At 50.5% G+C, this 24,390-nt stretch overlaps 1 protein-coding gene across 3 annotated transcripts in view; it reads right to left on the bottom strand.

Annotated features, from left to right (window-relative positions):
* CSMD2 (CUB and Sushi multiple domains 2) overlaps positions 1–24,390 on the bottom strand; it is a 540,305-nt gene that overhangs the window by 210,453 nt on the left and 305,462 nt on the right. The window contains exons 11-13 of one of the 3 annotated variants that reach the window (XM_036446754.2): positions 22,738–22,841; positions 19,452–19,564; positions 3,861–4,043 (exon numbers count right to left, since the gene is read on the bottom strand). The exons of the other annotated variants lie outside the window; for them this stretch is intronic. Of the exons in view, the coding sequence (XP_036302647.1) occupies positions 3,861–4,043; positions 19,452–19,564; positions 22,738–22,841 (400 nt within the window). The remainder of the gene's footprint in view (positions 1–3,860; positions 4,044–19,451; positions 19,565–22,737; positions 22,842–24,390) is intronic. 3 annotated transcript variants of the gene reach the window in all.

Raw genomic sequence — 24,390 nt, 5'->3', positions numbered from 1 at the left:
GCAGGCAAAGAATAAGAGCACGGTGGCCAGAGATTTCTCCCAGGACACCATGCTGAGCACACTCCCAGGCAGACTCAACAGCCGAGAACCCAGTGCATGGTGCTGGGCACAGCAGACACTCACTGTTGAATGGATGGAGAGCGGCACTCCTCCCACTGAGTCTGAGCAGGGATCCCTGGACATGTGAATTAACCAGGGAGGAAGACAGACTCAGAGGGAAGATGCTGGCTCCACCTCTTCTTTCTTTTTTATTTATTTATTTTTAAAAATATATTTTATTGATTTTTTTACAGAGAGGAAGGGAGAGAGATAGAGAGCTAGAAATGTCGATGAAAAAGAAACATCGACCAGCTGCCTCTTGCACACCCCCTACCGGGGATATGCCCGCAACCAATGCACATGCCCTTGACGGGAATCGAATCCGGGACCTTTCAGTTTGCAGACCGACGCTCTACCACTGAGCCAAACTGGCTTCAGCTCCACCTCTTCTTTCAAAATGCCGGGCACGGTGAGAAACATCATCTTCTTTAAAAACCTCGTGGAAAAAAGACCATCTATTGAGCATCTACTACTGTGAGGGCAGCTCAAAAGCCAACACAATTATTCTGAAGTCTCTGCTGGCTACAGAAGATGTGCTGAAACATGAAGGAAAGCGTGCATTTGTGCAGTCTCGGCAGGGCGATTCTCGGGAAAGGAGTTGTTTTTGAAGAAAATGTTTCAAGGGAAGAACAAGGCGCAGCTTTCTACTTTGGGGGACAATTGTTCAAAGAAATCTGAGCCATGAAGATATTTCCCCAATCTCCCTCTTAATTTCCAGAAGGAAAGAACAGCATTGTTTGCTAAGTAATGCATTAATATTTATTGTGACTAGTGCGGGGCAAAATTTCAGGCACTTAAGCTGACTTTCGCTGGAGAGGCTTTTGCATTTATTGTACATTAGGACGGCTTTATAAAACACAGGGACTGACTGGACTTTTTATGCTGTTATAGATGCTCACAGATGTCCCTTTCCTATTGATCACATCATCATATATTTGATCTGGGGTCAGGAGCAGAACACCAAAGTTTAACATTATCCCTCATCCAAAGGGTGACGTGCTGTGTGAATGTCCCACTTTGGGAAATGGTCTCCAAGCATTTACTGTGAAAAATGTGAGAACTGCTCATGTCACGGTTCTCTTTTTCTTTTCTTTTTTAATTCTCACCTGAGGGTATTTTTTTCATTGATTTTAGAGAGAGTGAAAGGGAGAGACAGAGGAAGAAACATCAATGTGAGACAGACACATCTATTGGATGCCTTCACACACACCCCAGCCAGAGCTGTGGATGGAGTCTGCAACCCAGGTACAGGCCCATGACCGGAATCAAACCCAGGACCTTTCAGTCCATAGGTTGATCCTCTTTCCACTGAGTCAAACTGCCTAGGGTGGTCCTTTTTTTCTGTAAATATAATCATAGAAGCTTAGAATTCTTGGAGCCAGAATGGAGAGTTATCTCTTGGATACATTAGTAAACCAAAATCCAGAGCAAAGGTGTCCTGCCACTGTCATGCAGCTGAGCTGGGATAAAGAAACATGCCTCCGATTTTGAATACAAATTTTCTCAAGACTTGCTCATCACCATTCTTTCACCACTCATCCCCATCTTGCTCATCACCATTCTTTCATCATTCATCCACCATTCGAATGCACAGAACCTGTGGAAATAGCTTGAGGGCTGAAAGCTCGGTGGAGCTGGCAGGTGGCACCCCCACTTTCATGAAATGCAAATGCAACCTTGCTGTGTGGCGCAAAGGCCTGGGGCCAACTGGCTCTCTCTGGTCTCCTTCACTGAAGCCATCATCCCTGAGACGTGAGCTGTGTCCTGCTCTGTCCAAATGACCAGGAAAACCCGAGTGATGGGACTGCCTTGGGATGCCATCCTGCTAGGTCTCAGAATCATCCAGAAAAAGAGACACTGTACTGGCCCCCAGAGCTCCTGCCTGCTTCACTGTTCTCATCAATAAGCCCAGGGTCCCTACACCTTATTTACACCACAGAGAACACTGCCTGGTACTCGCCAGGACAGCTCTGCCCCCTGCTTCTCAGCTGTCTGCATCAGCGCCCAGCACCCTGGAAGCTGCCAGCCTTGCTCCTGGAAACGAAGGGCCTGCTGGTCCTCTGCCCTTACTGAAGGTTCTAGAAAGATCACCTAAAACTACTCCTAAGAGCCAAAGAGTCAAGTAAATCCTGGGATGTCTTGTGTGACAGCCCAACCTCCCTCCTTGCAGGTAGCATTCTGCTACATCAAGGTCTCAGTTTGGAGGCACGGAACTTGATCCAGTTCGGAAGTAGCTGGCTGGTCTGCCAACCACTTTATTCCAATCAGCTCTCGGCCCTAGAGGCCCGGCCCTTTCCAGTTCTCCCTGCCTTGCTTTATGTACTTGGATTTCAGAGATGAAGTCCCATGGTACCCTGGACTCCCAAAGCTTGTGCCTTCACCTTCTGAAGCCCTACCTCCAACCTGCCCTGCGAAGCTCCACTCCGCTCACCGGCTCCTGCCGTGAGGGACAGGGGGAGGAGAGGTCTCTGACTGCCAGGCCCCTTGCTCCTGTGCTCCCTGAGCTGCTTCCTGCTGACTCTCCTCCTCCAGTCCCCTTGGTGTGCAGTGTGCTATGAAGTGAACACTGCCAGGCAGTCTATTCAAACCATGTCAGGCCACAGAGATGGGCAGATTTCATGCAATTTTATTATTTTCAATAAGAGTGATTTGTTTAATGTGTACCAAAGAGTGATCTGATCTTTAAACCTCTGTAAGAATTTTTGCATAAACTCACAAGTCATCAAAAATGCTGGGTTAAACTAAACAGTGATTTTTTTTTTTTGTTATTTGAAAAGTATAATCACAAGGATGTGACCCAACTCACCGATTCATACACCAAACTCTCAGTCAGCACGGATGCTCCCTGATACCTTCTTAGGTTATACCTTCCCCCAACCCTGGGGCCACCACTCCCTCATATTCAGAAACTCAGAGGCGCCAAGCAGACGGCTGAGAAGAGCAGAGGGTCAGGCTTCTGCCTTTCCCCAAGAGAAGCAGATTGAAAGAGATGGAGAAGGCTGGGCAGTGAGGGTTGGGAGAAGAAGTGACAGCCCAGAAAAGCTGGATCCTTTGGTTTCTCAATAGCGACCAAGCCTGTACCACTCTTAGCTACACACAGTCCCCTCACACTTGCCAACCCACTGGGTCCCTGGACTTCAAGTATTATTTGCGTTGAAAGAGTGACCGTCCCGTCAAAGAAGGAAGATGGGCCTCCTCATTATTTCCATATAACAGAGCTCTCAACTCCAACTTTCTTGCCAAAAGATCAATAATCCAAAGACAGTTTGATTCCCACCCTCCCTAAATCACACCCAAGAGGAAGCAGTTTGAGAAAATTTCCTTTTTCCTGGCAAGGCCATGGCTTCCCACAGCACTCAGAGGCTGGTACAGAGTCCAATCTTACAGACTTACTAGTCCCTTCCACCCTGGCTTGACTGTCTGGTGTCACTGGTGGCAACGAGGGTGAGGAGAAAATGTCTGGGTCTGAGCCCAGTGAACTGAGCCCCAGTGGCCTATACCTTGCTCTCCAGGATCACCAGGGAGGGAAGATGGCATTGAAGAAGGTCCCCAAATGTCAAGGGCAACCCTTCTCAGTGCTACAGTCAACGTCACTGCCAGAAATGAGGACCCCACCGGCAGTGTTGTGAGGAGTAGAAGAAACCAACCAGAGTGATGTCGTTAGGATCTACAAGGTTCCCAAGGATGGGGCGCCTGGAAGAGCTGGGATTGGCCCTTGCCTCTGGGCGGAGACCCCACGCGGTCCCCTCCTGCACACTTACACACGCAGCCTGGCTTCTTAGCCGACCACTGGTTATTCTTTTGGCACGTGATTGCCTTCTGCCCCACCAGCTCAAAGGCAGGCTGGCACTCAAACTTGAGTGTGTCACCGTGGCGAAAGCGAGAGCCTTCCCTCTGGCCATAGGCGGGCACGCCGGGGTCGCCGCAGCTGCCCTGCTCGATCTCTGAAAGACAGGAAGACAAGAGACAAAAGTTGACTTCATTCCCTTGTGGAGCTGCAGCTCCTCGGCCACGAGTCAGTGCTCCCAGTGACACAGGCAGATCTTCGGTGAGCAACCTGCCTCCTGTCAAATGCCCAGGCCCCTGTCCACAGAAAGAGTTCTGAGGTGCTGGGATGCTTTCCTTCAGGGAAGGTGGGTCTACCTCCTTCTCGGGATGCCTGTCTCAACAGCTGACAAGCCCCGAAGTTTGGAGACTCTCTTGCTGAACTTAAACTCTGCATTTGTATTCCTAATGCCACCTGACAGATCTTGAGTGCAGTCCGTTCCGGAGTGGCAGCGGCGGGCACGAGATGAGAAGGCAGCTGATGCTTGGCTGCCTGCCTTTCCCCAAACCAGAGATTGAGAATCAATATTGGCTGCTTTCTGATAGGGAAGCACTTGCATGAAGATATATATATATTTTTAATTCAATTGGAGATGGTAGCAGGTAAAATGAAACAAATGACTTGTTAGCTATGCTTTTAAGTTCATCTGATTCAACAGTGGTGAGTCAGACTAGGGCTGGGTTCCCTGGGACAGTTCTGGGGTCTGGACTCAGGGGGGCAGAATGGGCTGGCTGCCTCACGGGAGTATCATTCAGTACCCAGGCACCCCAGGAAAGGAATCTGTCCTCACCAAGACCTTGGAGTTTCCTCTGGAGGAGACACCCCCACTTCCACCAGCCTTGTGTTTGGTGCTGTGAGAGATGATGGTGGAGGAGGCAGGAGGGGAGGGTGGGGAGGATAGAGGAGAGGGGGAGAGGAAGAAGCTCTGCTCCCAGGGAGGAAGGCATCCTGAAATACAGGGAGTAATAAATGAAATGACAGATGGTAGGTGAGGACTGGAAGAGCCCCATGATTTGGGAGAGAGGGGGCTGGAGTAATGGGAGGTTTTTGGACACCTTCCCAGGCTTGTCATGCCAAGGGGAACCTGGCTTTTCTGTAGACATCATTACGGGCTGCCAGGAGCCACAGTCCCCGAAGATGCTGTGTGTGACCTAACAAGCAGCTCTGTGCGTTACCTTACATGGGCGGCACTTGGTTGTCACATTCATGTTATCCCTCAAACCATGGCCTCCAGCTCCCTGCTGAGAACTGGGAGAAAGAAGTGTGTGTGTGTGTGTGTGTGGGGGGGGGGGGGGGTCTCAAACATCTAGGGTCCTTGGGTGTGAGGGAAAGTGGATGGACCAGGCCAGGTGCCAGGTCTAAGGGCTCATGCACAGATAGGCTCTCCCATTTCTCATCTCACACATCCTCTGGGCCTCACCTTCTACACACACCCCTGCTGAAAGCACCTCCGATCCCCTCCGGTGCTGGCTTTCCTGTGCAGGGCCTGGGGCACACACTGAGGCACTCCCGGGAAGGCTTTGCTCTAGGTCCCTGAACTGGCAGGGTCTCCAAGGGAAGGAAGAAGGAGCCCCTGGGACAAATCAATCTGGAGAAGCAGGCAGCAAGGCCCTCCTTCTTCTAGGGGTTCCCCTTTTCTTGGGGTGTTGAGATCCTGGCCAAGGACTGTCACTGCAGGCATTCGGAGACCTAACAGAAGTTACCCAGCATCTGAAGACAGAGCTGAATCCTCCTCCGTAAGCTAGGTCCCGGACTTAACGTTTCTTAGGGAGGTCCCACCCTGCTGTAGAAGATACACACATATGGAGGTACACCTTCCATGTCCCTGCCAACAGCTGCTAGTCTGCAGGTGTGATCAGCTCAAGAGAGCCAGCATTCTCAGAGGGAGGAAGGAATCTGCCAGCTCTCCCCCAGGTGTAGATACGGGTCTTCCCCCATTCCTACATCTACCCCATTTCTCCTGTGTCAGTGCCACCAGAGCATGAAATGATGTAATGAGCACCTGCTCTTTGCCAATCCCTGTGCTAGAGACCAGAGATCTGGACTTGGGTCCTGCTGTCCATGGCCGAACAGGGACCTGTGAGGGAGAAAGTATTTATGTCACTGTGTGATTGTGCTGCAGAAGGGCCAGAAGGATACCTGGAGGGTGGGGCTAGAAATAGGATGTGGGCAGTGAGGCACTAATCTTGGGTATAAAACTTCAGAAGCCAGCAAAATTTCAGAAACCAAGACCGTATCTTAGTGTAACATTTTTTAGGAACTCAAAATTAATGACTAGGAATGCAATTCAACATTTAAAAAAAATACCAAGACCTAAACTGAAGACCAGATCTGACCTTGCACTTGGATAACTCACCTCACTGGTCTCATCCTAGTCCTCATCATCAGAGCCTGTGGTTATTTCAAATGTTGATGTTTTTAATCACTGACATTTTCCATTAATCTTGATTTTTAAACTTACATTAAAATATTTGTATTAATTACTGTGTTTTTTGGCATCCTTCATCTCCTTTAAATTTTATGCCCAAGGTGAGTGAGTGAGTACCTTGCTCCCCTCACCCCAGTCCCAGCCCTGGCATCAGGGAAGGCTTCTTGGAGGAGGTAATGTCTAAGCTGAGATCTGAAGCCTAGGCAGGAGCCAGCAGGTGAAAGGACTGGGGGATTCATTGCAGCATCATTTACAATAACCAAGATATGGATAGATGAATGAGTAAGAAAAATGTAGTGTGAACACACACACACACACACACACACACACACACACACACACACTGGAACATTATTCAGCCATAAACTAGAATGAAATCTTGCCATTTGTGACAAAATGGATGAGATTTGAGGGCATTATGCTAAGTGACATAAGCCAAAGGGAGAAAGAGAAATACTGTATGGTATCACTTATACATGGAATCTAACAAATCTAAACTCATAGAAACAAAGAGTAGAGCAGTGGTTGTTAGGCCTGGGGGGTGGGGGAATGAGGAGATGTTGGTAAAAGGGTACAACGTTCTAGTTATAAGATGAGTAAGTTCTGGGGACGTTATGGACAGCATGGTGACTATAGTTCACAATACTATACTGTATATTTGAAAGTTGCTAAAAGAGTTGATGTTAAAAGTTCTCATCTCACACATACAGACTGTAACTATATGAGATGATGGTTGTGTTGGCTAATCATATCATGATAACCATTTTACAATATATACACATGTCAAGTCATCATGTGTATATATTGTAAAATGTTATCTGTTAATTATATTTCAGGGGAGCTGGGGGAAAAGAGAGGAATGAGTGGGAGAGAAGGGGGGAGAAGCACCCTTGGGGTGGAGATGAGGCCATGCAAAGTCTCATTGGTAAGACTGTAGGATTGCAATGACAACAGTGATACTAACTAGCTAACAGTTGCTATAACTAATAATCTGGTGCTGATTATGTGCCAGCAGCCACTTGGAGCACTTTAGATATATTGAGTCACTTCATTCTTACAGTAACCCTGAGAGGTAGGTACTATTATAGCCTAATAAGTAAACTGAGGCAAGTATCAATCATGTAAAGCCATAGAGCTAGAGAATGGATCAAAGATTCAAATGGGTTGAATGGTCTTAGGGCTCCTAACCACTGTGCGATATTGCCTTTCTATACACAAGGTACTGTCAGCAAGGTGCTGAGAGATGAGGCTGGAAAAGGCAGCAGGGCCAACCCATGGAAGGGCCTGTGAGATCTGCTAATAAGACTGAGCTACAGATAACAGGCGCCTGGGAGTCCACAAAGGGGTCCATTCTATTGAGCATTTCATATTGTACATTCTGAAAGATCACTCCGACTGTTGTCTGTAGAACAGTCAGGAGCAGCCATTATGGAGGCAGAGGGATCATTCATTTAACAAATGCCTGCGTGCCTACTTACCGAGCCACTGCACCCGGCCCTGGGGATTCACAGAGAATGGGGCAGACATAGCCCTGCCTCGCTGGAGCCTCCATTCTAATGGGAGTAATTTGGAAGGTGTTCTGGTAGCATCCCAGACTGGGCACTAACAGAGGGGATGGAGAGAGATAGAAAGATCTGGAAGGCCTAAAGCTGGAAGAAGCCATAGGCCCACTGAGAATGAGGTTATAGGGGATAAGGGAGAGGCATGGGTCTACAGTGACATGAGGTGGGCCTTAGACCCTGGGTGTGCTTCCACTAAGATAAGAATGCAGGAGGAGGGACAGGACTGGGGGTCAACAGTAAGGCATGTTGAGTGGACACAGGCACCTCCAAGTGAACACAGCTAGTAGAAAGTGGCCTCATGGGTCTTAAGTTCAGGAGAAAAGTCTGGTCTAGAAATACAGAATTTGGATTCAGCTCACAGATGATAAAAGAAGCCATGAGAAGGATGAGACCACTCAAGGAGAGTGAGAATTGCCAGTCTAGGACAGAACAGTTAGGTACACTGTAGGGACCAGCACAATGTTAGATTAAATCCTGGGGGAAGTGGGGTCACAGAAGGCTAGAGAAGAATGAGCTTCAAGGAACACAATAGCATCGCATGCTGCAGGGAAAATCAGGTTAGGGAAGGGCAGTGGTGAATTAGCAGAGAGTAGACTGAATGTAACAACAATGGGACCAACACCCAATGGGAGAAGAGGAAGATGCTATAGGAAGAGTGGATGCCACTTAAAAATGGCATTTCCTGAAAGTGACAGAATGGAGAGAAGTTAGGTGGTAACACAGGAGGAGTATGGACTTAAGGGGGCAGTTTAAAATATTTTTAAGATGGGAGAAATATAACCACGTTTAAATGCTAGGGAAGGAGAAGATATTGTAGATAGAAACAGAGATAAAGATAGACACATAAAATATAGAGGCAGATAGAGAGGATGAGAGATATCACATAGTTAGCTGAAGATATGAAGGAATCAGGGCATGAGACTCTAGAGAAGGCAGGAGAAACAGGCTCCCTGTGCTCCACTGCCCTGCCTGGAGCCACTTACTGGGGGAGGGCCTGAGAGACCTGGGGACTCTCGGGGGAACGAGGGAAGAGGTGATTGCAACAAGTGTTGAGGTAGGATCCCAGAAGGCTGAAGGAGATTCTATGATGATGACACAGGCTCTGTTTTCTACAGTAAGTAAAGCAGGAGGTCGTGGTCTTTGCTGAAAGTGAGCAACCAGTCCTGGGGAGGAAGGTTTGATGTTGACAAGAATGTCTGAAACAATCACTCTGGAGAAGAAATCATGGCTGGATGGACTGCCAAAGCACCTCTGGAGCCCGAGGAGATGGAGATGCCTCATTTATAGGGACACCAAGAGCAGGACTGTGTGAGTTGTCCCAGAAGCCCTCAATGATGTGGATCCCTCAGAAATGGAGGAAGCGCAGCAAGACTGATTGAGGGGCGGGTTGGGTTTGGAGAAATGGAAGGACAATGGGGTAGGGGGTTGGGGTATTGTTAAAAGAATGGCTGAGGGGTTACTCAAGGGCTTTGGGCTAAATGAGAAAATAAGTGAGGAGGTGGGGGTGATAATCGAGAAGCCAAGGGAAGGATGATGAACAGGAGCAGGGGTGGGGGGGCGTAGGGGGTTGGGGGTCGGGAGGGCAATGAGTGGAGAAGCTGAAGAGACAAAGGATGCCAGAGCAGATGGGTGGAGTTAAGATTTCAGAGGTGCTGGAGATCAAGGTCTGGCTGGAGTGCACAGAGAGGAAGTGAGAAGATCAAAAAAACTGAAGAGGCAAGGTGATAACGGGAATAGAGAGGAAGAAACTGGAGATGTTGATGAAGAAAGTGGCACAGGTGGAAGGAGACAATGTAAGGTCAAAAGGAGAAGGGTTTACACAGATGGAATAGATAGGAGAGTGAGCACACGAGCCCAGCTCTCTAACAGACATTCATGGCCAGGGGACATGAGTTGCTTGCACTGCAGAGGGCCATAGGGTAATGATGGCCTCAGGGGAAGTCAGGTTTAAGGGGGCTTTTGGCCAAGAGAGCAAGGCACTGGAGAGGGGAATGTAAAGACCACAGAACCAGGATTCGGTGGAGGGGAAAGGAAGAACAGAGCAGCTTGGGAGCTCCTCCCAGGAAGGCAGAGGGGGCTGGTGCCTAGCTTCGGTCTCTCTGACATCCCATCTTGATCTGGGCATTCCTTTCAAGACAGGCATCAACCCCTCCTGGGAACACAGGGACCAAGACCCCATGTCTTTCTGTAGATGGTTCCCTGTGCTCTACTGCTCTGCCTGAAAGGTGCTTGACCTTGACCTTTCTGGTCAGGTGTTAACCAAGTCCAATGTCAGGGCCCAGAAGTGCAAATGGATAAACTAAATTCTGACTTGGAGAAAATCATGCATGCAATTCCCTGCTGTCTGGCCTAATGTAATTCCATTCTATGTTTATCTCTCTCCCTTTCTCCCTTTGCCTACCAAAAGCAAGCTGGGGACACGAGATGAGCGTTTCACAGACGCCTCCGAATTCCATCACGCTGGCCCTTCGCTCAGCTTATTTGCTTTCCCTGTTCTCAGCGGTGCTGTTCCTATCATCTGTGATCAACCTTGGTCTTCTCCCAGGTTTTTCAATTTCTAATACCAAATTGCAGTCCTATTTTATGACAATGTCTGTTCAGTGGGAAGTGCGTCATGTGTCGCCATAAATTCTCCATTTGATGTGCTCCAGGGAAGGGCAGCGCTGCTCGCAGGGAGGAGGGGCGTCCAAGCTTGGGGCTGTGATTTGGTGCCTTTACAAATGGATGCGACTTCATTTATTTCATCGTTTATTCACTGTTCTCTCAGCCTGGGCCTGGCGTCCTCAACTGGAATTTTCCTATTCCCACGCCTCACGCTGTAGACTGCAGTGTAAGAGGCTGCCTCCTCAAAGATGCCCCCTGGACAAAGCAGCCTGGATGCTCCCCATTTCATTTCCTCTCTTTGCACCCCATTCTCTTCCTTCATAGCACTGACTGTCCTTCCTAAGTATTCACCTGCTTATTTTATCAGTTACTGTTCTAGATGTCGGGAGTACAGAAGTGGGGAAAAGGGACAAAAATCTCCACCCCCATGGAGCTTAACTGCCTCTTTTCTTGATTCATGCATTCAGCCCCTTTATCCGCCTCCAGCTGCCAGGCTGACCTTGTTTCTTGTTCCCACCCAAGGTGCGCCCTATGGAGGTGGGCATTGGTCATGTCTTGTTGCTTACTCTGCACCCAGCACTAACATAGTGCCTGGAACACAGAATATTATGTTCAGTGTGAGAGTCCAGCTAATATTTATTGCATGGAAACTGCCAAATGCCACGGCCAGCACTAAAGACACAGAGCAGTCTGACCCATGGCCCTGCCATTGGAGAATCCCTGTCAGGTGGGTATGGGGTAATTACAGCATAAATGATGAGGGCAGGGGAGGTGTGCCTCTGACCGCAGAGCCTCTGGGAGAGCAGAGGGCAGTGCAGGCCTTGGGGCTGGAGGAGGCAGCTGGAGGTGGACCAAGTCGGACATGGAATCAGCCTGGATCTCACCTCCGCTCTCATCCAGTCCTCAGTAACACCTCACGTGGCTCCTCCTCCTTCACACATCAGGCCCCTCAGCTCTAGGCCCTTCTCCCACTCCTTAGTCTCCCCTCCCAATTTCTCACCTGGATGGTGGCATGGGGCAAGAGTGGGTCTCCTGCTTCTTCCCTCTATTCTGAACTATAAGCAGCGTGAGATAGCTCAGAAATAGAAATCCATTTATCACCATGTCCTGCTCATTGATTCTCTCCGAGCTTCCTAAAACCTTATCTCCTCGGCAGGGCAGGGCCTTCACCGAGGCCTTCCACCGAAGCTTCATCTTTGGCCATCACTGACCTTGAGCTTTGTACACCACAAAACTGAACAACCTGTGGCAAGGCAGGATAGAGCGCCGGTGACGAGCGAGGGCTCTGATGGCAGTAAGTGCTGGGCCTGACTCCTGCCCCTGCACTAAGGAGTAGACCCGGAACCCATTTCTCACTCTCTTCGAGTCCCAGTTTTGTCATCTGGAAAATGGAAGTGGTGATAATAACTCCCACCTTACAGGCTGTCCTGAGGATTTAATGAGCTAGTGCACGTAAGACAATTGTCAAAATGTCTGGCCCATGGTACATACCCAGGAACCAGTAGGTGTTACCTCACTGTCAGGCTTGGCTTGTTGTTGGCAGAGCCCAGCTGGCTCCCCTGTGGCTCTAACTTGGCACCTGCTGTCCCTCTGCTCCCGAATGAACACCCCTGCTTGTCTGCCAGACAAAGCGCCATCATTCATGTCAGCCCCCGTGCTGTTCAGGCTGAGATCTTGCCTAGGATGTCCGGGCCGAGACAGGCGCTCTCTCCCACTCCCAGCCCCTGGGAAGACCTCCTGTTACAGCTGCGGCTTTGGCTTATGATTCTCCCTGTGAAATGAAGTTTCTTGAGGATGGAGAGAGGGTTTTTGAAATATCTCCCTCCAGCTTCTAGTAGAGTGCAAGGCACAGAGGAGACATTCCGTAAGAGTTTGAGGGATGACAGGGGAGGATGGAGAGAAGCAGGAAAGGAGACTCAGAGGAAGGGAGCGTCGTGTTGGAGAAGAGTTATAACTTCAATGTGGCAGGAAGTGATGAAGAGGGCCGAGGCCATGACTGAGACCACAAGAGCCTGGTCTAAGGGCTGAAAGTTTGTTTATGCTTTATTTTGTACGCGGTCAGTTCTTCAAGGCTGGGGGTTTGATGATGCTCTCTAGAGTGCAGGAGGGATGCGTGTCTACACCCAAGCACAGTCTTGCGCATACTAAGTGCCTCACCGATTCATCGTTTAGCCAGCACAAACCCCTGGTGAGTGACTGGGTATATTTGGTGCATTAAGATGACCTCTGGGCATACCTGGATCTCATGGATAGACTTAGAACCCACATCCCACTCCACGTCTCCTTCTGATGGGAAGGGCGCAAGGAGGCAGGAGACACAAAGCACCTTGTGTGTACTGTGGGGTATTTGTGCACCTTTCTCTGCACATGACTTTCACAAATAGGACGGAAGTGTGGGTGGCTGAAGTGGCAGACATGCTTCCTTCCTCATCTTCCTTCACGGCGCTGCCTGGGCATGTGACAGGCTGAAGCAGGTTAAGAGAAGAGGTGATGTGAATATGGACAAGTAGGATATCTAGGTGGCCTCGAAGCTGTCTGCATTTGCCCCAAATTGGAGCTTGCCATTTGCAAAAGCCCGGTATTTGGTGAGTAGATCTCAGGGACAAATCATTCCCTGTCAAATTTTAATGCTGCAGGACCCTCTGGCTGTTTGTCACTCTACCCCCAAGGGCTAGGACAGAAGGGCTTTCCTGAGAGGAGGTAGCCGCTGCCTGGATCTAGGTAAACTCTAGATCCCGGTGCCTGAGGAAGCCTTAAGGGTATCATGGAAACTCAGTGAGTGTCTTCGGAACATGGCTGGTGCCATTCTTGAAAGAAGTAAGAAAGTTTGGACTTCTGTGCTTCTGGGGATGAAACTAGAAGCAGGGGTGTCCTGAAAGTGGCAGATTTGGGCTGAGAATGGTTACAGGCATGCTATTCTGATAGGAGGAAAGGCAGTGTCTGGAGTTGATGGTGCTGGTCTGCTGCCCTTGCCTCCTATCCAGCCCAGCTCCAGCAGCGTCCTTTAGCAGTGCCCACCAGCAGAGGGGATGGAGGCACTGCTGGCGGAGAGAGGGCTAGTCTCAGCCATTGTCTCCCTACTTACTCTAAATCTTTATTTCTGCCCAAGTCTTAGCTCCAACCCTATGCATATGCCAGTTCTCCAAGCCAAGCTTTCCTCTTTCTCAGGGATGCTGACCAGCTCCTTTTCATCCTTCCAGCAGTTCTCAGTCTCAGACACCAGCTCCTCCAGGAAGCCCTCCTTGATGCCCTGAAGCAAGATTACTGCCCCTCCTTGATGTTTCCCATTTTTTAGCACTGCCTCATCTCTAATGAAGACAGGCTATGACTTGGGTGCACACACAGACTATCTTGTTGTCCTTGTGGCCCAGATGTCCTGAACAGCATCTGTGACACATGATAGGGGCTTAGACAGTATTGAGTACCCAGGGACCTCATTTCCAACATGAGTGCCCAAGACCGCGGGGCCACCTTTCTGCATAACCTCTACTCCTTCACTCCTCCCAGTCTCCAGGGTCAGGCTCCCCCCAACCCCCTCTTCCAGTGCTAGACCAGGCTCCCAGGTTTAGCTCCAGGCTGCAGATCCCAGACTCTAAGTCAGGAAGCCAGGAGACTCCCAGATTGATGCTAAAACTTGTTAGCAAGTTGTACGTAATTTTTTGTTTCTGGTAAATGCTAATTGCCTGTTCCTTAAATATTTCTTGTTCTACTCGGAAGCAAAGCAGTTGCCACTGTGAATGCATTTCCTACAGCTGGCTGTCCCTATGCACGAGGACTGAGCTTCCTGCTCAGACTCCTCAGATATGGATGGAGCCTAAATCCCTTCCCCCACCTCACCCTGGGAGTGTGGCACGCAGAGCTGGAAGAATTTTCAGGAAATAAATCTCCCAATTTCCCCATTGGGGAATCACACTTTCATCAAGGGGCAGAAAGGGGTGCTACTCCAGTATTACCTGTTTGCCCCCAAGGAAGCTTCTCTCTACGTGAACTAGGACAGAGGGGGTGTTGATGAAGATGGGGCCAGGTGTGCCTGGAGGAAGTCTCTGCTCTCAGGGGCTCCATGCCACCTGCAGAACATCTGCATGCCTGCTACCCTCCCAGCCCTGAGCCAAGTTGTGCTATAGGGAATTCACCAGAAGCTGGGATTAAAAGAGGGCCAAGAGGGGGGTGAAGGTCATTTTGAGGCTTCAGGCCATGGGTGCAGCTTGGGAGAGGAGATGCAGGGGAGGGGACCAGGTTTTTAATTGAGTGTTGGCTAAATGCCAGGCCCTCCACCGGGCACTTCACTACGCTGAGTACCTGTAACACCCTGCCTTGTGAGATAAATGTTTAGCAGCCCCTTTCACTCATGAGGAAACTCAGGCTCAGAGATGAGACTGGCTGAAGATCACACCCAGAGCCTGTAGCAGAACTCAATTACAGGTTGGGTTTGTCTGACCCTAAAGCCCAGGGGATAGGAGAAGGTGTGGGCTCTCGGCACACGAGTTCCGGAAGCTGGTGAAGTAGGGGATAGGGGATTGAAAGGATGCTGAGGAAGGGTGCCCAATTGAGCCCATGCAAAATGTCATTACAATTTAATTCTGCGAGCTTCACTGAGCACACCTATGTGTCGGGCCCTGGGATAGGCCCTATGGACCTTAGAGATGAATAAACTGTAATTCTGCTTAGAACGGATTCATAAAAACCAGAATTCCGCTTGGAATGACCATCATGGAGAGCCTAGGATGCCAAGCGGATGATTGTACCTTCCCCAGAAGCAATGCAGAGTTGTCCTGAAAGTTGTTTTGAGGAGGAGGAAACTGCCAGGTTTGGATTCTGGGCGATGGCTGTGCTGCATGTGGCAGATGGGGGTGAGGTGGGGGCTTGAGTCAAGTGAGAGGGGGATGAAGGCCCAGCAGCAGTGAAGACAAGGAGCTGGGTGCTGCAGAGGGAGAGCTGTCAGAATCCAGGACGGGGTTAGTGGTGGGAAAGGGAGGAGGTGGTGAAAGGAGAAAGAGTGATAGCATGAATGGTGACTCTGTTTCTTAAGATGGGGACGCAGGGGCAGGGGCAGTGGGGAGGGGGAGATGAAGAGCTTCATTTTGGATGGTGTTAAGGATTGAATGTTTGTGTCCTTAGCCCCCATCCAATGACTATGTTGAAGGCTTAGCCCCCCATGTGGCTGTATTTGGAGATGGGGCCTCGAAGGAATAAAGGTTAAATGAGGCCATATGGGTGGAGCCCTGATCCCACAGGGTTAGCGTCTTTATGAGAAGAGACACAGAGGGCTTGCTCTCTGTCAATTCATGTGCATGCAGAGGAAAGGCCACATGAAAGGCAGCCATCTGCAAGCCAGAAAGAGAGCCTGGACCAAACACTCAATCAGCCAGAACCTCGCTCTTGGACTACTAGCCTAGAATTGTGAGGAAATAAATTTCTGTTTACGCCACCCAGGCTATGGCATTTCATTATGAGCAGATGGGTTAGGTTTGAGATGTCTGAAGGAGAAGCTATATAAAATGTGTCACCAGTGGACTAAAATGCAAGTGGAAATAGCTTTGGAAGTCACTGGTGTTTAGGTTGCGGCTGGAGCCATGAGAGTGGATGTGATCAACTGTGGAAGGTTCTACAAAGCGAGGATGGAAGCTAAGGTCAGACACTGAAAGACAGTGAGGAACCATGCCAGTGTTCCAAGGGAGCAGCCAGAGCAGTGGAGAAGCAGTGGCCACAGGTGGGAGAAGCCCTGAGAGCAGCTTGGGGGGCACAGTCACAGCAGATGCCAGGGAACTCAATCACCCACCTTTTTACTCTTCATCATGAAGGTGTGAGACCGATGGGCTTCACCCCTCCAATGAACTGTCAGTGGCAGGGGAATAAGAAGGGAAAGGCAGGCCCATCCCGACATTTGGTAATTCATTGGTTCTTCCCACTGGACAAGGTGCAAACCCTTTATGAAGCCTCAAGCTCTCTGTGGCCAGGATTGGCCTTCTGCCACTTCTGCCTCCACACCATACACTGTGGCCATAGTGAACCATCTCATTTCTCAGCCAGTCTGGGGAGCAGGGGCCCAGGTGGGGAGTGCAGGTGTGAGGCGGGGCCCTAGAACTAGGGCCTATCAAAGCAAGCACAGCCCATCTGCGGGACGGCAAGAAGCCATGTGTCCCCGGGCAGAGGAGGACACCCGGTGGAGAGCAGGGCAATCATAGAAGGTTTGGGAGGAGAGAAACTTCAGTAGCCTCCAGGGGAAGTTGCCTCAGTGCCTGGCACCATGCAAGGAGCTTTCTGTGACTTCCTTTCACTTTAACATGCTGTGAGGTTGCTATTTATTATCCCACTATAGTGGTCCCTGAGGGCACCCAAGTCTTTACATGGCACTGCAAACCCCAAGATAATGAACATGAAGCCTCTGGCACATAATGGGCTCTCACCAAGTCCCTTTCTATTCCAATGCAATCACACCAAACAGGTCTAATTCTCCTTTCCCACGAAACAATCCTTCAGATATTTGGACCCAGCTCTCAGGTCCCCCTTGAGCTTACTTTACTCCCCGATAAACACTCGGGTGGTTGTTCACCTTTCTCACTGGGCTTGCCTGATGTCCTCTCCGTGTCCATCCCAAGCTGCGGTCCCTGCATCTAAGTTCAATTCTCTGATGCCAGATCAGATCAGGACAGAAGAAAGCACACTAACTCCCTGGGATCAATTCTAGTAGCTAATTTTTTGAACCTTAAAACCTGCTTGATAGTTATCCCTGCTTCATCTGGGCATGGTAATGTAGCCCACAGTCTGTCCCATCGAGATCTTTCTGCATGCAGACTGGTGTACTGGTCTGTCTTTCAAACTCATGCTATTTATGTCTAATCTGAGCCATTGATAAAATATGGACAGAGTAAGGGCATGTGATGACAGGATCATTCCTCCGCCTTTGGAAACATTCACTGCGGAACATCCACAGAAGTTCAGAAAGCGGGGGGAACTTTAGAAGCTGCATGCCAGAGTTCATTCCCATTTTCAAAGCAGCGAGTGACAGAGCTTGGACCTGAATCAGTGTCTCCTGATTTCTTGCCTGATGCTCTTTCCACCGCCCCACAGCTGTCTGAGTGTAACTCCGGGCACCAGAAGAACCCATTCTTAACTACCTACATATGCACTCATCAGTTACATACTTACTGCATTGCAATGTGCGACACTTCTTACTTTCACATTCTTTATCTAAGCGCAATCTTCACAGTAGCCCTGGGACCTAGATTGTATTATTATCTGCACTTCACAGATGAAGAAACAGAATCCCACAGGGGCTTCCTGACCTAACCTGGAGCTAGAAAGCCAGAGAACCAGAATTTAAACTCAGCACTTGTCCCCCAATAGATGTTCTCTGCCTGCTGCTCTGTCTCATCCAGACATATGCTTCCTGATCTTAGAACAGTGCAGTCACTGTACTCACCCCAGTGGGCACTGAGGTATGACAGTGCTAGTGCAGGAAATATGGGCTGACCTCCTATTATGGGTTGAATTGTCTCCCCCCAAAAGATATGTTGGATCCTAACCCCTGGTGACTGTGCATGTGACTTTATTTGGAAGTAGATTCTTCGCAGAAGTAATCAAGTTAAGATGAGGTCATACTGGAGGTAGGGTGGGCCCTTTATCCGTTCTGACTGGTGTCTTCTAAGAGGGGGACAGAGTCACACAGGGCTGAATGGGACCACAGAAGCAGAGACCAAAGTGCTACAGCTACAAGCCAAAGAATGCCAGGACCGCGGGAAGGATCACCAGGGAAGCTAAGAAGAGGCAAGGATGCTACCCAGAGTCGCAGAGGGAGCACTGCCTCCTGACACCTAGCCTCCAGCTGTGAGAGAACACACTGACTTTGAACCAAGCTATCAGGTGTGTGGCTCTTTGTTAGGGCAGCCCTAGGACGCGCTGGGCATCCAGGGTGGAGACAGTCCAGGTCCTGGTACAGAAGGACCCTTGAGCATTGGGGTGTCAGGCCCACGGAGCAGAACGAGTCTTTGGCACTGCTCCCCCTAAAGAGTTTCTTGTAGAAAGCTCTGGTCTCTGAGTTGGGGATGCAGTTGGATCCTGTCTCTCTAGTAGCCATCGTGTCATTTTAAAGATATAAGGCCCCCTTTCTTGATAAAGCATTTCCTGATGCCCCGGAAGATGACTGCCCTTCTCCGTGCTCCATGGCTCTCTCTGCCACCACCCCCTGACTGCAAGAGCTCCCCTGCTTTTGCTCTGTCTCTGCCATAGGGCCTGGGTCTGATGCATCTGCTCCCTATGCTGGCCCGGGGCCCGACACCTAATAGGGCCTTCACAAATCCCTGGGGGATGGCTTCTGCTCCCCTTTTTTTTTTGTGGGTTTTGGCATTAGCAGTCATGAGACAGCAGGAGGCGTGCAAGTGCAGGGAAGGGTGATAGTGGTGGCATCTCTTAGGCTCAGAGTCTGCCATTCCCTTAATGGCTGGCTGTTTCCATCAAGAGATGAAGGTCACCCTCATCTGTATCATCTGTATCCTCTTCAGGCCACCAATGGTGTCTGTCCCTAGCACTGTGAACAGCCCCTTATCACTCTAACACCCCTAGTGGGTAGTAGCTTGGGAAGCTCCTATCTCTAGTATGAAGATAGGAAATATCCGAGGTTAGAGAGTTTATGGGGTCCTTTAAAGGCCTATATGAGTTTAGTATGAGCTGGGGATGGAACCGATGTGTGTGCCCAGTGCTGTGTGTCCAGTATTCTAAGTGATTTACTTCAGATAATCCTCAAATCAACCCAGGAGACCCACTGGACAAGGACAGAGGCTGGGGCTCAGAGATGTCAAGAACTCCAATGTGCCCAAGGAGAGGAAGCTAGTGCCTAGCCGAATCAGGTTCAAGCCCAGGGCTCGCTGACTCCAAATCCAAACCCCAAGGCTTTGACTCCAGAGCGGGTCCCTCACTCCCCAAGAGCAGTTACCTTCATAAGAGGCCTTGAATCCCAGGGAGCTGCCACTGCCGTCCGTCTGGAAGAGGAGCCACATTTGATGGTTGGTGCTGACAATGAGATCTGGGACCGACGTACCTGTGAGGCTGTCAGGAGAGAGAGATTTAGAGATGTGCACCCCACCACGGCAACCCACCTGAAGGACTGCCCGACTGAAGACACCTACAGGAGCATCTCGGAGCCAGGCTCACTTGGACAAATTCTGAGCTCCATGGAGTTTCTGACACTGGAGCCCAGGGACTCGGCACTTTTCCCCCTTGGCCATGGGCAGAGCCTGAATCTCAACCTCCACTTCCTCTCCCAGGCCCCTGGGCTTATGAGAGACATCTGTGGCCTCGCTGGCTCAGGGGGCAGGGCTGGTTGGAACCAGATCTAATTAAGGGACGTCTACACCCTGTAACCTCTGATTTCTCCTGTGAACTGTACTGCAGGAAAGACAGACAGAAACCCCTTCCCCTGGTGGGAACCCAGCCATTCCTCTCAGTGGACGTGTCCTCCCCTGCCAGTATGAGAACCGAGGCTAAAAGCACAGCCGTGACCCTGGGCCACATTTTCTTAAGTTTGAGCTTCTCACTCAACTCACATTTCCCAGGCACCTATCCAAGGGTGACACCGTCACGTCCATTATCTCATTTAATGCCCGCATTAGCTCAGTGAGGTAGGGGTTATCATCCCCACTGTACAGATGAGAAGGCAAAGGGACAACATGGGCAATGGCTTTCCTGAGGTCAGCTTGCCGGAGAGTGGCAGAGCAAGCATCCACTGCACTGGCTGGGGTTTCTGGAAGAAATCTGGCTTCCTCTTACTGTAGAGATGGGAACTGAGGCTCTGGAGGGGGCAATTTCGTTAATGGGTCTGCTCTACCCTGGGTCTCAAAGCTGAGGTTGGGGGTGTTGGCTTGGCTGCAGAGAGATGCTCAGCACATGAGTGCCATGGGGGAGGAGCTGGGACAGACCACCTGGGGTTCACCAGCCCAGCCCTTGTGACATCCCTGATCTGGGGGCTCTCATGCGAGTAGACTGAGGCCAGGCCAGGGTTGGCTCTGACTCTGCGATGGCAGTAAGCAAGAGAGAAGCCAAGGCCTCTGCTTTTCCTGTTTGACCCGATTGGGACTACAAAGGCCAGGACCATTTTGCATGTGTTTCCCTGAAGGTCTGAGAAGGACGTTGGCCTAAAGAGATCTGGGGGTGATGGGTGAGTCCCTGGGCTGTTACATGACTTGCTGGGAGCTCACTCACAGCAGATTAGTGCAAAGATCTGGGTGTGAGCCCTGGCTCTGCCATTCTTTGTGGGGGGGCCTTGGGCAAGACGCTGGGTGTCTCTGGGCCTTTCCACTCCATGTGAAATAATGGGGTTGGGTTGTATGATCCCCAAGAGTCTTTTCAGCTTTGCTGTTCTAAGGTTCTCAGGGAAAAGCACATGGGGTTGTGGGAGGACCTCTTGGGTGTACTGAGTGGATACACCATATAGGTCAGTGATTCAGGGCAGGTGAGTGAGGGGGTGTGGGGTGGGCACCAAGAGGAGTTATTATTAAATAGGTAAAATGGCTATCTGAATTTGCTGGGCTCTGGGGTATTCCGATGTCTGGCCCGATGTTATTCCTGGCGTGTCTGTGGTTTTGGATGAGATTAACATTTAAATGAGAGATGGAGTGCGCAGAGTGCCCTCCCCACTGTGGGTGGGCCTCATCCACTCAGCTGAAGGCCTGAACTGAACTGAAGGCTGACCTTCCCTTCACTGAGAGAAGATTCTTCCTGTCCGAATCCCAGCAGGGACTTGTGGGGGATTCCTCCCTGCCTTGGACTTGATCCGGAACATCAGTTCTTCCTGGGTCTTGAGCTTGCTGGCCTTCACACCACAGTTACATCATCACTCTCTTGGGTTTCCAACTTGCCGACTCACCCTGCAGATCTTGGCTCACAACTGCCGACTCACCCTGAGATTTGTCAGCCTTTATAATCATGTGAGCCAATTCCGTGTAATAAACCTCTCTCCTCTCTCTCTCTCTCTCTCTCTCTCTCTCTCTCTCTCTCTCTCTCTCTCTCTCTCTCTCTCCCTCCCTCCCTCCCTCCCTCCCTCCCTCTCTCTCTCCTCCTGATTAACACAGTGGAATAAGCAGGGCTCACATTATTTCCTTTCTCCTGAGAGACCCCACGTCCTACCCATGTCACTGACTCAGTGGGTAACATCATGAGTCATTTAACTGCCCTGATAGGATCTTCTCCAGGCAGGAATGAGAAAGTATGGAAAGTTCCCAGAACAGAACAGCCCCTGGACAAGCCAGTTATTACTGAATAATTATCTTTCATTCATTATTTAAACCAGATGGTACTAGTTTGGAGCTAGCCTGGCTGGGAGGGGGTATGGCAAGGGATGCTATCCCTCACTGAAATCAAAACACTCGAACTCAAGTGCTGATTCTGCCACCAACTGTCTTTTGCAACCACTGGGCCTCAGTTTCCCCACCTGCTAAATGGGGATAATAACACCTTTCTCATAGGGCCACTGTGGGAATTAAATGAGATAACTGATGTGAAAGTTCCCATCCCAGCACATACCATAGTAGGTGCTCAGCATATGTGAAATCACCCCTTCTTTTTGGCAGGGGAGATGGATGAAGTCAGGCCTGTCTGTTTCTCTGAAACTGGACCACATGCTTCAAACAAGAGCATTATCCTGCTTCATGTCAGGCTGCTGGGGGTGGGCAAAGGAGAAGCCAAGAGCCAGGGTCATGGAATCCCATACATCCTGATATCACCCTTTTCCTTGGCCAGGCCATACAATGCTAACCTTTCTGGACTCAGAGAATGTGTACGTCCACATGGTCCTAATTCTCTAGAACCTCCCACTTCCTAGATAGTTACGAGCAGGCAGGGAGGTTAGCAAAGCATCTGAATGTCTCTGTCTGAAGTCAGACCACCACAGACGCACTTGACCTTGAGGAAAAACTGCTGGGTGGCAGGAGAGTCTGTGTCGAAGCAGATAGCCACAAAACCTCTATTTCCCTGCTCCCTAAGACTACTTGTTCTGTATACGTTTCCTGTGAATCCCTAGAGAGAAAGTGGCCCTGTGCTCTGTTTCTATTGGCTGGAGTAGAGAGAGGCGGAGGGACTGTTGCTGAGACTAGGAGCACAATAAGGCACGTGTCCTGGTTGCAGTGTGGTCTGGGGCACAAGGCTAGACCGGGCAAGCCCATCCCCCCACCCTCAGCCCTGGTCCCGTGCTCCCGCCCTCCCGCCTGAATGCCTACGTCACTTACATGTAGAGGACCGTTTTCTGGTCCCCGTCCTGCCCACCATCCCCGACCGTCAGGGTGTCATAGCCCCGCTCCAAGTCAAACTCCTCGAAGGCAAGCTTGATCACCTGGGGAGGGAGCAGGGGGTTAGGGAGCAGACAGGGGCTGCTGGGAGAGCCTGGCAGAGCCTTGAGGACAGGAAGACATTTCCCCGTTATGTTCCGATGCCCAGTGTCCCCGTGGCACCATCCTACCCGACCCTCAATCCACACTGAGCAGTTCCATGCCCTGTGTTTCGACTGTGAACTATTTCCCTCCAGGCCATACAGGCTCTGGGGTCCCCTGATGTTTTCCAAAGATGCTCAAGGCACATCTGCCCAAGTCTGGGGGCTGCCATGGCAACACCAGGCACATCTGGCCGACTCTGAGATGATTAGACTCGTTCTTCATGCTTTAATGCACAGGAACCCCCATGGGCAAGGTGGCAATTTTTCAGGCCACGTGTGGAATCTCAGCTATCTGCCCCCAGGGCCCTATAGACTCCTCTCAGCTTCTCTGCCTGCTTTTCCCCATCCTCTTTATTTGTTGAATAGTAAATGAATGGTCCAGGAAGGAGATCTTGACAAGATTCTTCTCTCTTAACTTATAGTCCTGCCTTCCACAAATATTTCCAGAGCATTCGCCATATGCCAGGCTAGGGGATGGGGTTTCAACATTGGGGTTCAACACAGTCCCTGCTCCCAGTGAGCGAGGGAGACAGAAATATTTACGGAGCACTCGCCATATGCCAGGCTAGGAGATGGGGTTCAACACAGTCCCTGCTCCCAGTGAGCAGGTGAGACAGAGAAGCAAACTGACAACCACAACATGGGGTGATGGACCCCATGCGAGTGGAAGACCAGCCAATGGGGGACGCTGAGGAGGGATGGCGCACAAGGTGCACAAGGCCTGCGCTGGGGCAGACATGGAACATTCCAGAACAAGTAGTCAGTGTCAGTCCACGGCAAGTCCACAAACTGGCACACCTGCTGCCACCTCGCCTGGGAGTGGGAGACAATGCACTTGGCCCTCTAGTGCAAGGAAGTGACTTAAGAAAGGCCAGGACTGGAGGATCTGCTTGGAGCTAGGTCTGAAGGGTCTGGAAACCTCCCTGCCCTGAAGAGCTGGGCTCATTGAGGGAGGAGTGGCAGAGGTTTTAAACAGTGGGCGGCAGGGGTATATTGGTGCTTGAGGAAGCATTAGTCTGGCTGCTCGTGTGGAAACCGGTGTGGCAGGAGTTAGGCCAGAGGTGGTGAGGATGTTTGAGGTTGCTGTGGGGGTCCAGGAGGAGGGGATGGGGACGTTGCTGGGACCTGTGCCTATCCAGGAGGAGGGGATAGGCACAGGTCCCAGCAACACTGAGATCTTGGTGACCACATGCCTGTGGGGTTGAGGGGGAGGAGGGCTTTACGATGGATTTGTAGGTTTCTAGTTTGAACACCTGGGTGGACGGGTGATGGTGCCACTCGTGAAGACAGGGCCACAGAGGCACCATGGCTACTGTCTAATCTGGGTCTTTCTGTCCCTGGCAACTGGCTTCAACCTGAGGAAGATCTTCAGTCTCCCAGTGGGGAGGCTGGGGTGCAGCTTTGTTCTCTATTCCATGTACCAAGAAGAGAAGTCCTGTGGATAGGTTTT

The sequence above is a fragment of the Pipistrellus kuhlii genome, unplaced genomic scaffold (genome assembly GCF_014108245.1).
Source record: "Pipistrellus kuhlii isolate mPipKuh1 unplaced genomic scaffold, mPipKuh1.p scaffold_m20_p_2, whole genome shotgun sequence".
In the NCBI taxonomy this organism is placed as follows: domain Eukaryota; kingdom Metazoa; phylum Chordata; class Mammalia; order Chiroptera; family Vespertilionidae; genus Pipistrellus; species Pipistrellus kuhlii.
This window is presented reverse-complemented; position numbering and strand designations above follow the sequence as displayed.